Here is a 14,592-nt window from a genome sequence, read left to right on the forward strand (position 1 = left end):
CAAAACTTGAAGGAAAATAGTGACCTTCTCTATATTTTATGTAGAGCTGAGTTTGCCTCCATCCAAGGAACAAATACTAATTCTTTCACTTGAAGGATGTGGTGCATCCATACTGTGCAGCAACTCAAATATTCATTTATCATGTCCTAATGGATCATGCAGAACACAGTCTTAGTCTAATGCTGAGGTTAGAAAGGCATGACTCATGGAGGCAGAATTCTCATCTGAAAAGAAACAGCTGCAGCCTATGCAAACATGTTTTAGCAGCTGCTGAAAAACTATGATCTGAGAGCTGTTGAGAAATCCATGATATTCCTAAATCATGGCTTCTAAAAAACAGACACATCCTCAATCAAAGGGGAGAAACAACATTTTGTTGAGTTATCTGGATGCTTTTGCAATATCATGATCACTTTTCTCTTGCCCAGCTATCTCTCAGTGCTCTAATAATTATCAGATCTATCAGTACTCAGATCTTTGACAATTGCTGTGATTCAGCAAAGCAGACGAGTCTGTAACTAACTTTAAAGAAATGTTAATTTTTTTTGCTATCTTAGGCTTGCTAATGTAATTATATGACCAAATTTATGCCTAAGTTTATCATGGAGAAACAAAACAAGAACATTTGATTTTGAAGATTTAAAGTACAGCTAACATAAAATGAGATTAAGATTCCAACTGACATTTATTCTATTGTGAAATCAACAACCATTTCTAAATGCCTTCCTGTTTTATCCACATTCTGGCAGGCTGTGGAATCGATCTTGGTCTGTTAGGCTTAGAATTATCAGAAGAATTAATATCTAGTATTTCTACAGTTGGTGGATCTGAATGATGTCTCTGAGGCACTGATTGCTATAATATGACTCTTAAAGCAAGTAAGAGGATTTCAAGTAGAGTGGATTGTTTCCCCTTGCCAGAATTTGAAATTGAAATACATGGTTGTATTTCAGTATTTCTTTGAAAAAAAAAAAAATAAATAAATAAAATTAAGTAACTGAGTCACGAATTATAGAAAGTTGTGTTTTTTTTTTCCCAGTGAAACCCTTCTGAAAGGTAGGAAGTAGTTAAAACTAGAGAAGAATAATCTGTGAAAAGTATTATAACTACTGTGAGTGTCTGTCAGTTCCGAAGCTTCAAAGAGGAACCTGTGTGGTTTCTCAAATGCTCTTGTAGAAACAAACAATATAAGCCCATGACTACTGTGGTATCATATTACTCATGTAGTGCAGACATTCAAGACAGTTTGTAAATATCTGGGCTGCTTTACCAAACCAAGAATTAGCTTTTTCACACAAAGCATAAATACTGTTACAGCAAAGGCATTGGTGCACCTTAATGCACTATATGGATGTTGAATAACACGCCTACTTCTAAGATTTGATTTTTCTAGTCAAAAGTACATAGTGTCCCCATAGCACTGAAATACTGCAGAGATGTTGTTTACATCTAGGATGTAATGCATACTTTATGCAACGCAGTTGGGATGTCAGCAGACCAATGATTTCAACATTCCCATGGAGCACAGTTCATGCAGTGCTGGATACTGCGCACTAAGAGGCTGCAACAGGAGAAAACCCAACAAGAGCTTTGCCTACTATTCTAAATAGTACTCTTTGTGTTTTAAATATTGATTTAATCTGTTTTCTTGTGCCCTACCACATCCTCAGTCACCTAAGAAATATTTTGGAAGCTTCCTGGACCAGAAGTGAATGTGCCACTGAATTTCCCTTTCCAATTTTCTTTTTTTTCTTTCTTTTTTTTTTAAACCCTAAAGAGTATGGTTACAGCCTGTTTTAATACCCCCAGTTATGCCTGCATGGGAGCTCTCTGTTGTTCATGAGTGTGTTTTTCATCCCTAGCAGAAAAGGATGATTTACTAGGTGTAATTTCTCAGAGGAGCTCTCAATGCAATGGGAGCAGCAGGGCAGAAACAAGTTCAAGGTACTTCTGTAGACAGGTAAGAGTGTTGTTAGTAAGTAGGAAGGGAACCAGGTAGGTCAGTCTCAAGTAGTGCATTAGAACGTTACCTATGGGAGCCAGAGCCCTGCTGCACATTGCTGTGGCTGCACTGCCACCTGGCGCTGCTTCCCGAGATTACAGCCTCTCTTCAGCGCTGGGTTTGTGTAAAACAGCCGCCGGAGGAGCAGCGGGAAGATGCTGTTGCAGAAGCTTCGACTCGGTTGGGTTATTATATAAATAGATGTGAATACGACAGCGCGTGTGTGTGGGGTCAGGAGCAGTTCAGGGGGCGCACTGAGTAACGGGAACGGACAAGGGCTGTGGTCAGCTGTTACAGCCACAAGCAGGGTGCTGCGCATTAGGTATGAAATGGAAATAAATACTAATCCCAACTCACCAGGGCGCAGTGCTCCGATCCTCGCAGTGACCCTCCACTAACAGCACAGAGCTTAAAGAGTTGTTCCTTTTTCCTTGCTTTCTGGAGCTTTGTTGGGCTCATACCTCTCTACGAACGCTTCAGTCCCCCAGTACCTAAGTTTGTTTTTTTTGGCGCCGTCCTTAAAGATGTCAGCTCGGTCCCGTAGGAGAAAGCGGCTCAGTGACACACCTGAGAAGCGCTCCCGCCGCCTCGGACTGCGTTTCCCATGGTGCTCTGGGGCCGCGCCGCCGCGCCATTGGCGGAGACGGCCGGAAGAGGCGGTGCGGGGGCGGCCGCGGTCCGGCGGGCGGCAGCCGTGCGGGTCTGTGCGGAGCGACCGTCCCGATGGCAGCGCTGAAGTACGCGGGGCTGGAGGACACGGATAGCGAGGAGGAGCTGCCGCCGGGCTGGGAGGAGCGCACCACCAAGGACGGCTGGGTTTACTACGCCAAGTGAGGCGGGGGGGGCCGTGCCGTGCCGTGCTCGCAGCCCCGTGCCCGCGGGTAACCTCCGTGGGGAGCGAGCGGCGCTGACCCGGGAGCGCGGGGTGCGGGGGCCGCCGCGTGCCGCGCTCTGTATGAAGGGCGCGCGCTGAGGCTGTTCCGCGTGCGGGAGGTCCCGCGTGCAGCGGTGCAGTTCGCTTTTTAGCTTTCCTCTGTGCAGGAATAGGAGAGAAACGCGCGCGTTGCGAGTTGAACGCGATAAACGCGCTCTTTAGGCTCTTCCGCGTGCTGCAGCTCGGATTTGCATTTAGCACCATCTGCTGTGTCACTGACGATTGCGGCGTCGTCGCCGCTTACAGAAGGGGTGTGCTGCAAGGCGGCTCACTAACTGGGGTTTGCGTTTGTGTCTTTTTTCCTCTTTGCTGGTTTCTGTAGCCTTAAAGCCTCTTAGCCCTTAAAGGGTTACTCTCTTCCTCAGGAAGAGGGGAAGTGCCGTGTAGTCTCAGCTCAGCTCAGACCTGTGCTGAGCTGACTTCATCCCCTGATTTTGGAGGCCGGGCAGGAGAGGCACTGAGGGACAAGGTTAGTGGGTGTGCGTTAGAGATGGGCTGGGCCATCTTTGTGTTCTTTTGCACCCTTAATGGCTCTCTGTGATGCAGATTCCCAATTCAGGTATCTTTATCTGAAGCGTTGTTTATAAACACTGAGGACATGTAGGTGTCTGTTTGTCTTGGGTCCATCTCCTGTACTTTTATTTTGATGTCACGAATTCTTTGAAAAATAAATGGCTTGCAGAAACTGGCCAACCTACAGAATAATAAAATGCTCCTTCTTGGGATGTGTGCTTGTTGTGCAGTTAATTCAGCTGTATGTAGTTAGTTAGCGGTGGTGAAACTGAAGTAATGCCCTTTACATCAGTGGTGTGATGCATCCTTACTAGCTGAGAATGCTTCCCAGCGCGTCTAAAACATAGTTGGGATGAAGAAGTGTTGCAGTACTGCTGCTTTCAGTGCATGCTCTACACCTGTGTTAGTTCTGCAAACTCTGGGCATCTGTTTTCATGCCTCATTAACAACACGAACTTTGAACTGGAATAGGAATATTTTGGTTTAAGGCCTTTAAAGCAATTTGTGATGAGTCAGTTCTGTGCCTAGCTCGTTACCAAAGCTTGGTGGGCACGCATTTCTTAAGCTATGATACTTAGCCTAACAGATGAACAAAATATTAAGTGGTGTTATAAGGTGGTGATGTATTCATATCAGACAGCAGGATCTTATTTATCTGTACTATAAGAACATCCTGAAGTGTGAGCGCTGCTCAAACAGGCACTTACTGAATCTCAGACCACCAGCTGTGGTTTCTGTAATAGAAAACGCTGTGAACTGCGTGGTTTTTTAAGAAGGAAGAGTTGCATATGTGGTGTGCATGTTGCTGGTTGCACTTGATCTAGCAATTATTTGTGTATCTCTCAATAACACTGTCAGTTCTTATTTGGAACTTGAGCAGCTCTCAGTGGGGCACTCTTTAAGAGTGATCCCATCCTGAGGCTGGATTTTACCAGAAAAAGTATTATTAGACAATTTTTTTTTAAACTTAAACTTTTTTTCTTTTTCCCTACAGTCACCTGGAAGAAAAAACACAGTGGGAACATCCTAAGTCTGGGAAGAGGAAACGTGTTGCAGGAGGTTTGTGTTAAACTTTTGTAATGAAGTAAAATTATGTTACAGAAATCAGTTGAAGATTATGCAGGTGCTATATTGATCTCTCACCTGGACAAGCTGAGGTTGGAAAATATAGCTGATTTCAATGGGGTGTTACTGATTGATGTGATTGTTTCTGTGTAGAGGGTTTGCTTTGCAGATGTATGGCTTTCTTATATTGTTCCAGAAAGACAAAGAGTCCAGAATGAGTCCAGAATGAAGGCATTTGTAGTAATGCCTTGTCACAGGCTTGGATTCTCAGTTTGGATTCTTGTGTCCTAGTGTCTTTTAGATACAGTATTTAGTATTTGTAACTGCCCATCCATGTATCTCTGGCACAAAGGGAAGTTGCATTAGTCTCACTTTTTTCTTGTTTTTCCTAACTGTTGAACTTTTGAGTCAGAACAGAAGATACCCATTCTTGCAGAACACTTCCAAAGCCATATGATTTCTCAAGGGCCTTGAATCAGATCTTCCCAGAAGCTTCTGTGTGGTGTACTTAGGGATACTTCTGTGAAGCAGGGAATTGAAGCAGGAAAAACCCTCATGATAACCTCTTAGCCTTATCTGAGCTAGAATGTGGCTTTGGAGAAAAGAAGAGCTTATATTCGTTGGTAGGATTTTTGAGTAGGACTGACTGGATATTTGAAGAGAAAGCTTAACTAAGTGTTTTTTAAAAAAAAGAGATTGCAAACAAAGCTTTTCATCTGAAATGTTTTGTGTAAGTGGATAAATGGTGCAGAATTCTAATATTTTAAATACACTAATACTATATAGATAATAATATAAAAGTCCCTGTTATACCTAGTTTGGGTAATGAAAAAGGAGCATAGTGTAAAAGAACATACCAGGTGATGCTGTTACTATGCAGTTGAGGGTTTGTGACTTATACTTTGCTTATATTATTCTGGAGAAGAACTAAAGCCCCTAGGAAAATCTGTTGACAGTCCATATTTGTTTTGCTTATGGGATTATAACTTAAATGTTCTTACTAGATTTTGAACTGGTGCAATTATAACCAACCAGTTTCACCTATGTTCAGTAATGCCGTGGAAATGCTCTGTTCAGTACTTGAGTGTCTGTTTTTTCCATCTTTGGTCTAACATATCCCATACTTCCTCCAGGGTTCTGATCTTCCAAGTGTTACGTTGTATATAACTTTTCCTACGTTTAGTTCAGTGTTTTGACAATTTAATTTATCAGGGTTAGGTACTAAACCATACAGTTTAGTGTACAAGTGTACAGACACCTGTATATGTATGTACTAGAAACCATGGTAACATTTTGCTGTTTTGTGCTATAATATGATGTAATCTGTATGAAGAATTACTTACTATGCTGGTCATTACAATTGTATAAGCTCTTTAGGTTGTACTTTAGAGAAAAATTGTGTGTGATTAAGAAAGCAAGTCTCCTTTCAAGTTCCAATATTTAAGTGCAGCAGGAGCCTGAATTACCTACAGAAATAACACGAGCTGTTGCCAACATCTATTTGAGAAATCAGGAACTTCGAATCTGATTGTATTCAAATGCCTGTAAGGAGGTAATGTTTTTGTTTTTCCTAGGTCTGCCGTATGGATGGGAGCAGGAGACTGATGAAAGTGGACAGGTCTATTTCGTAGAGTAAGTATTATAAAGATGTAGAATATGGAGAAGTAGAACAGCTGTTTTAGGCTGGGTAGCCTTTTTTTGTTATGATACAGAGACACTATTTATAAGTAAAACTTATAAAGTATGTATAAAACTTAATCAGTATGTAATTACTATGGATTTAGCAACTTCTAAATTTACATTTGTGATTTACTGAATAATTCCATGTGTGTAGAAATAGTAACTTGGCTGGCAGATTGAAGTGATAAATTGTCAATGGATCTTCAGGCAATGTTTATGTAGGTGCATTCAGTTTATTTAACTTCACCAACACACTCTGCATGTGTAAGAGAACTGTTGTGCCATGACCTGAACTAGTGATTGAGCACCTGTTGAAGGAGTAGCTGGCCCAGTAAGCACAGGTGCAAACAATTCGCCTACCCTTCCCATATGACTGGAAGGGGTCCATCCTGGGCTCATTTAAGGGCTAGCCTCCAAAAGGGGGACATCTCCAGGAAGAAGGCCACTTCTTAAGAAGTGTTCTGTAGCTAGGGACCCTGTCACCAGTTGGATGAGTCAGCTTTTTCCTGTATGTCATTAGTGATATTCCTAATGACTCTGCCTAGTGTGGCAAAGAACTTACCAGAAGCAATTTCGCTGCTTCCAAGGACCAGCAACGTGTGACTTCAAAAACATAATGGTAACTTCATGACTTGGTATTGTTACAATGCTGCTTTGAAGATAAAAGATGGAAACAAAATTGCTGCACCTCTGACTCATTGCAGTCCAAAGAACTGAAAGAATAGTGGATGAGAATTAAGGTAGTGTAGAACTTCAGAAGGCTAAGAGCTCTAGAGAGGTTCACAGAAGCAGGAAAAGATTTCTGAGAACAATTCCTTCCTGTGTATTTTCAGGAACAGGATCAAAAGGAATAGTTATCTTAGACTGACATGGCAGAATTAAGAATATTTACAGGCCAAAATCACATAGCTTCTTTGTCCTGTTACAAAGGGCTGAAGACTGAAAGTTACTGCTCTTTCTGATAACTGTCTGAAGAAAGCTAACCTGTGTTACAGGATGGTGAACTTGACCAAATAAAGCCATTAACATAGCTGATATGAAGTTATTTGTTTTCAGTTGTTTGAAGGAGAAGATGGAAAAAAAGAAAAAAAGTACTGAGCTATATTTCTTGTTGGCATATTGCTTCAAGGGAGTGGTACAGGTCCCTTTTGAAGAGCTCTGTATAGAAGGTAGTATTCCCTAGTATAATGTGATCTTTTTTTTCCTGTGAGAAAATACTGTTTACATGTGAGTGTCAGCTCCAGGATCAAATTGTAATGGATCTATATACAGTTTCTCATGGACACTGCCACTGTCAGAAAAAGAGCTAGTAAAATAATTAGCATAATTTTAACAAAAGTGGGGAAAAAATGACTTCGGGGCTTTTAAATAATAAACTGGAATAGTACAAAACAGTGGTTGAAATACACAAAATTATATGCAAGTACAGTATGTTCAAAGTGGTGTAATTTTTCTGTTCTTTTACAGCCACATAAACAAAAGAACTACCTATCTGGATCCGAGATTGGCCTTTACAGTTGAAGATAATCCAGTAAAGCCACCTACTAGACAAAAATATGATGGAAACAGTACTGCGATGGAAATACTTCAGGGTCGTGACTTGAGTGGAAAAGTGGTCATAATCACAGGAGCAAATTCGGGAATAGGTAGGTTGCCATTACACATACAGTAAAGTGTGATAATCTTTGTTTTACAGGCTAATTTGTCATAATGAGTTTTTCTAAATATCTGTATGCTTGTGGTATTTGAATGTGTTTCACGTGTGGATCTAAAGGCTCTAGACAGTAAACTTTGTTCAGGCTTGTGTACTTTTTGTAATAAAAGTGCAGTGTATGTGGAGCTTAGAGGAGAGCCACGTGGATGACAAAGTTTTGAAGCAACTGATTTTTTGGTCTAGTAAATATTGATGGAAGTATTTTATGTCATAAAAATATATCAAACGTGACTTAAGGGGAAATGAATAGTTTCTTTTTTTATCATCTTGATGGCTAAGACAAGGAATAAGGTTTGTAATGCTGCAAGGGAGTTCAGACAAAATGTTGAGGAAAAACTTTATAATGGCAACAAGTAAACTCAGGTAAAGATTTTCTGCAGAGACTGTGGGATCTTTATGTCTGGAGATATGTTCTGCCTGATGATGAACTTGTGTTAGAATTCTATAGTGGTTGATTGTTTGAGGCAAAAAGGAACGTCTGTGTTCTCTTAGTATTTTCTAACTGGTTCATAAATACTTTTAGACGTGCGTCCCGTCTAAATATCTGTTAGGTAATGTTATTCTTGTAGTTGGTGAGTATTTGAGAGCAGCTATTATATAGCTGCTTTTGTTTTACTTTTGTCCTGAAGTTTGGCTCTTGAGGCTGTTCTGAGGAAAGAGAATTCCTTCTCCAACTTGCTAGGCTGTTTGAAGTTCCCCTCAGCAAAGGAGGAGCCACAAGTACAAGAACCATCAGTGTGGTTTGGTGTCAGATTTGAACACGTTAGGTAAACTTAGGATTCACCTAAATCCTAGATAACATTTTTTCCCCACTTATGAGGACTGTACTTTTTCCGTTTTCTTCGTGGTGGGACCTTGTGAATATTGAAAACTCTTATGCAAACTTTTTAGAGTAGGATCTTGACTGAAATATATCCAAGAACACTGGAAAAGCAGTGTTATCTGACAAGTAACAGATGGAACATTTAAAGCGTTTTTTTTAGTTAGCAATTTGTGCACGTATCCTGTAGTCCTTGTTATAGTCCTGTAGATTAGTATTGCAGTTAGTGCAGCAAGCATCCACAAAAAGTTTGTGTTTTTTCCTATAAGATTTACACTCTGCATTTTTAGTACAGAATGTCTTGAAACTGCATCCAGCTGCAGAATTTGCTCTGTGTACAACTGTGCAGTTTCAGAACACTTAAGAATGAGAGCTTCATCAGGAGAAGAGCTGCTGCTCAGACTTGCTGAATGAGCTAAGTTGTTTCATAGATGGTGAAAGATTAATCCAAGGTGTATGATGCTTTGGTCAAGTCTTTTTCCTTGGTTTCTCCCTTAATTCATAATCTGGAGTGATCACAAGCAAGCTATCCTTGCATCAGGTCTTGTTCACAGGCGAAACTATTGACTATAAGAACACATTGTAAAATGAGCATCTGAAGTAACAAAGAATTGTTGTTTATTGGCTTTCTTTGTTAATTCACCAGCTGGCTGGGTAGTATGCATGTGATTTTTTTATTTTTTTTTTTCTTTTCTTTTTTGACCTGTTCTTTTTTTCAGTTTAAAGGTAATGCATGTAAGCACATTTACACAGGAGTTTGTGTACTGTTCAGCCCTGTGTGTGTGTGCATGTGTGTTTATGCTTAGGCACTCTTACAATTTACTGACACAGACTTACTGTGTACTGCATACACTTTTAGTTTTACCCCATGTCAGATGCATACCAAAGACCATACCAAGACCAAATGCATACCACAAGCTGAAGTATTAATGAACTAAGCCTTAGGCATGTACTTCTTTATGAAGCTGGGACATAGAGAGTACAGAACTATGAAGCTGATGTAGTAAATATATTTGATTAAGATGGTGTTATGGCCTGTATAATTCAGCTGATGCATAACATGTTGCAGTTAGTGTTGCTGTAGTTCCAGGCTTCTTGTTGGATGTTATTTACTGGTTGCTGTTGGAGCAAGGCTTAAGAAGAAAGCAGTTCTGGGGTTTATGTCTGTTATGTTAGCTTGCTAAAAGTCACACAGATACTCTGAATGTGTCTGTTGTGTAATGGATTCCAGTGTGGAGATCCATGTGGGCTTTAGTGGGCTTTACTGTTCTTGGGTCATCCATGTGGAAATACTAATTTGAATGTGTAAATATGTGGAAATACTAATGTGGAAATACTACCTTGAGCATAGTCTAAGCAATTTTGGAGCTTATTCCCTGTGCTAGAAAGTACAGAATTATACATATGCCGTTAATTTTCATTACATGTGCAATTAATTTTCATTAGCGACTTGACGATGGCTAAAGAGTTACTTTGTTCTTACAGTACAAGAAGCTCATAGGAGATCAAGAGTTATCAGTGAAACATTTTCTTTTTTTTTTTTTTTTTCTTTTTTAAATTTTTAAATTTTGGAAGGTTAAAGAGGCAGTAGTTCTCCGGCCTGCTTCTTGTACGGATAAAATAATGCTTTCTGATTGTTTCACTAGAGGGCTCTGTTGCTCTTTGGAAATGTTGAACAAAAGCAACCAGGTGCTTTTTGCTGCTTTTTGGTAAAAGCTCCTGAAATGTTGTGTATGTATTCTTATCAGAGCAAGATTAAATAATAATAATAATAAAAAATTAAGAAATACATCAGATGTTATCTAAGCTTTATTTTGTAAACCGTGTTGCACTTTCAACTGTTCAATATTACTTTTTTAAAGAACAATTGTTTTTAATATCAGGGGAAGTGTAGCGAATTTGTTATTCTGTGCCTTATGGTGTATGCTGCTGTGTAGTTTTAAGATTCACACAGTGACGTGACCTTGAAATACACATTCTATTTCCTGTACCAGGTAAAGTTGTGTTTAGCCTGTTATGACTGTTAGAATATGAATGAGCAGCAAATTGTAAGTGCTATGGTGGTATATTATGGAGGCAAAATGTGTGTGTTCTGTGCAGTCAAACAGGTTCCACGAAGGACTTTTAAAAATCTGTTTCCCAGATTTTTTTGCAAGACTGTATTCATTATCACATCCAAACTGACACAAACACAATCAACTGCTAGTGTAATATGTTTCATTTTGTGCTACGTGAAGGTCAAAAGACATTTCTGAATTGCCTTTCTGAGGGATGCCCAGATGAAGCACAAATTGTCTCTAAAAAATGTAGAACATTTTTGGCTTCAAGCAGCATAACTTTTTAAAATGCTGAACAAAATCCAGAAACTTCAGTTATAATGCCATTTGTTTTAATGTTTTCCTTGATTATGCTTTATCAGAGATGATATTTAAAAAAACAATCAGAAAAACCAAAACAACAAGAACTGTCAGTTACTGTTTTGGTTAAATAGAATTCTCTCACCTGGTGCTTTTATTGTTATGAAATGAAGTCTTAGCTAGGAGGAAAGTTATATAAAAGTGCTATTAATCAGTTCTCAAAAAGTCACTCGCTTCTTCAGTGAGTTTTCAGTCTCCAAATACTTTTGGTGTGAGAAGCTATCTTTATTTCTTCTATTTTTTTGGACAAATCTTCAACATTAATGGCTTTCATTGTGCTGATACCAAAGATTGGGATATGTAGTTACTATAAGTGCCTGCTTTATAACTTAGGCTCTCTTGGATAACTGAGCTCTCTAGTTGTAAATAGTAAAAGCAGAAGTTTCTGTTTTACTCCTCTCCTGTAGCTTTTTACTTTTGATTCTGTTGGTGTATTATGTTTTGTGTGGAAAGATAAAATACAGTTATCATCTGTTTTTTTAATCCTTCTTTTTAAATTGATTTAAGTTACTTCCATTTCATCCCTTTAAATAAATGTAGTTAATTCTTGATTATCCAATATCAGCTATAGGAGGAAGAGAATTAGACTTATAACTCATGTTTTAGTTCAAATAGAACAGAATAGAGCCTATGAAGTTTTTGAAATGTGCTGTAAACATATTTATTGAGCTGTATTCCCACTATCAAATGGCATAATTAATTGCAGTGAGTTTGTGTAATTCTGCAAACACCTCTGAGCACTGAAAGTGTAGAAGGTACCATTTTGACAATGGGTAACTTGATGATTTACTTATGTGCTACTGTGATGATAATGTTAAGTGATAACATCTCATTCACCCATGCTGGTGCTTTAGTGTTAACTATGGGTCGTGTGGCTGTGTGTTTTATCATGTGCCTTTCACAGTATCACCTGCCCCAAACTCAGAAAGCTTCCTCATGCAGGGCATTACAGGTGTGGTTAGTGTTTGTTGATGATTACTTAATTTAGTAATGGGTTTTTAAGCTAACATGTGTAGGGGATGCGAAGTTAAACTTGTGGAGATGGTTGAATGTCTGTAGCGCATGCTGGAGAGTTTTTACAATGTGCTTCATTGGGAATGGAGAGAGATGAGTTGTTGTTGATCAAAAATTGCTCTGTACCTGTAATGAGGAAAGTTTTGTGAAGGTGAGGAATCTTTCTAGCAGCACAACTTGCTGAGATGACTTGTGGACAATGTAGCATTTCTCTGAGGCTGGCTTTTATCAGCCTCTTCGAAGTAGGTAACATTTGCTGAATCCTAATTAGAGCACTGAATGGTCTAATTTGACTCAAACTGAGATCATATGGAAAGAATAAAAACAGATCCTTGCAAATACCACTGAGGACTTTCATTTTAATGGTATTAGTCTGAGTGTCTTAAGTATGTTCCTTGTCTTTTGCTGTAGTGCATGGCGTTTGGTGGTCTAAGCCTGCTGGTGTTTGAATCTGTCAGGGAGGAATAGTTCAGCTCTATTTTTGAGCTGTATCACACCTTGTTCTTGAAAAAATTATGTTTCTCTTTGAAAGCACAAACTTTTTAAAATATTATCTATCCCTTGTTTTCAGTTGGAATGATTTTTAAAAATTATAATATTGGTAGGACTTCTACAAAGGAGCTGCTCAAAACAGTGCTCTGTTTCAGTTTCACGGTATGGTTCCATGTGTGGTTTTTGAATTCTTTTCCCATGCTATAGCACTTGAATTTTATCATCTTGAAAAAAGCAGGCTGTTTTTGTTGGAGAGTTTGTATTGGACAAAACAATTTCTAAGATAAAATACATCTGTCTGGCTTTGGTCTTTAATATTTTTCTCCATTCTATTCATGTGTTGACTTTGTTCAAAGTTTTCTTAAGTATAAATCTCTTTTCTTGTATTTCTTATAATAGAGAGTAAATAGCAAGGAGTTTGGTTCCTAGTAATTTCCTATTATTTGCATCACTTTTTTTTTTTTTTCCTCATGAGAACAGAAAAAAAGGGATGCAGTGTGCTGGAGCAAACTTCTGCCAGTGCCTCTTGAATGGTCTTTTTCTCACATCTATTAATCTTTTTTTTTCTATTTAATGAAAACAGTTTGAATGATTCAAAGACAAATTTATCAATTTGTGCAGATTAATAAATTGAAACCTAAGAAGGCTCTCTGCATATGTTGTAGAGTGAAGTGCAGAGAGAAGGAAAGAACAGGGGTTTTGCTAAGGAAGTAGATCTTGTGTTGTCAATTAACCAGCGTAAGCTGTTGTATTAGATGAATTATTACAGCCTTTGCATGCGTGTACGTTTTCATGCTGGAAGTATCTCACATGGGAGAACAGAAGTGGATGTTAATTGTGTTTGATTTCAGGGCTTATTGTGAGACAGACAGACATATATATAATATTATGTTTAACTTTGAATTATTTTTCTTGGATGTATCCTAGCTATTCCTGAGATTATTTTAATGGGATACTTTTGTATTTACTGGGCTTCTGGAAGCATGAGAGAGTTGTTCTTTGATGTATATTGTAGTTTTTCCTTTGTGGACCTTAGCAGAAAAGCCTTGTTGGCCTGGGTGCAGCTGGGTTGTGTGCATGCTTTGTCCTGGCAGAATCACTGGCTGATACATAAGCTGCTGTGATCCATGCATGTTGACCAAACTCAGCATGGATTATCTTAAACCATAGAAGTACCTGTACTGTAAAATATAAGCCTCTACAGGAGAGTTTTAATGTTTTTTAACACATCTTAAAAACCCAAGCGTACTTTACTAATTTTTTTTAAAGTGTTGCTTTTCACAGAAGTCCAGTACTTACTAGTGGGCGTGAATTTTGTTGTACCAAAGCTTTTGGGGAATGCGAGTACCGCTGTTATCTAGCTGAGGCTGCTGCTTGCAGGCATGACGTATTTTCTTTGGATTTTTTATTTGTTACTGGCGTACATTATGTGTGTAATCAGTATGGAAAAGCATGGTGTAACAAAGGGAAAGCGCCTGCGGGATGGACCTCCTAAGTCATTCTTTTGCTGAATGTTAGTAGCTGTCAGTCACATTAGTCTTGATGTGTTTTGAACAATTAAACTACTAAAAGCTACTTTTCTAAGCTCTGAATAATCTCTGAAGGGGGGTTCTTTTAGATTATGGTGTGAGTTCTATGGTTTATGGTCAGTCACAGTGATTAATTTTTTCATGAGTACCACTGCTCTAGTTTTACTCTGGCTTAGTATTGTGGAATACTGGTATTGCTCTGTTTCACATAAGGCTGCTACTGTCTACTTGTTACCTACTGTAAATATTAAAAAGTCCTCTTGGACTTACATAATTTATTTTTCTTATTGAGTAAGCTGAAAATGGTGTCAGATGTTCATACTGCTTTTCATGCCCATTTTGATGAATCTATTTATTACTTCTGTAATGAGTAGTACACATGGTTGGTTAGCCAAGTTATTGAACTTCATCA

General features: G+C 38.8%; 1 protein-coding gene across 1 annotated transcript in view; it reads left to right on the forward strand.

Moving 5' to 3' along the window:
- Positions 1–2,685: 2,685 nt before the first annotated feature.
- WWOX (WW domain containing oxidoreductase) overlaps positions 2,686–14,592 on the forward strand; it is a 468,833-nt gene continuing 456,926 nt past the window's right edge. The window contains exons 1-4 of the mRNA XM_042821839.1: positions 2,686–2,832; positions 4,444–4,508; positions 6,089–6,146; positions 7,662–7,840. Of these exons, the coding sequence (XP_042677773.1) occupies positions 2,726–2,832; positions 4,444–4,508; positions 6,089–6,146; positions 7,662–7,840 (409 nt within the window). The 5' untranslated portion in view covers positions 2,686–2,725. The remainder of the gene's footprint in view (positions 2,833–4,443; positions 4,509–6,088; positions 6,147–7,661; positions 7,841–14,592) is intronic.

The sequence above is a fragment of the Centrocercus urophasianus genome, unplaced genomic scaffold, assembly GCF_019232065.1.
Source record: "Centrocercus urophasianus isolate 14NV4802_14NV808 unplaced genomic scaffold, USGS_Curo_1.0 seq_2, whole genome shotgun sequence".
In the NCBI taxonomy this organism is placed as follows: domain Eukaryota; kingdom Metazoa; phylum Chordata; class Aves; order Galliformes; family Phasianidae; genus Centrocercus; species Centrocercus urophasianus.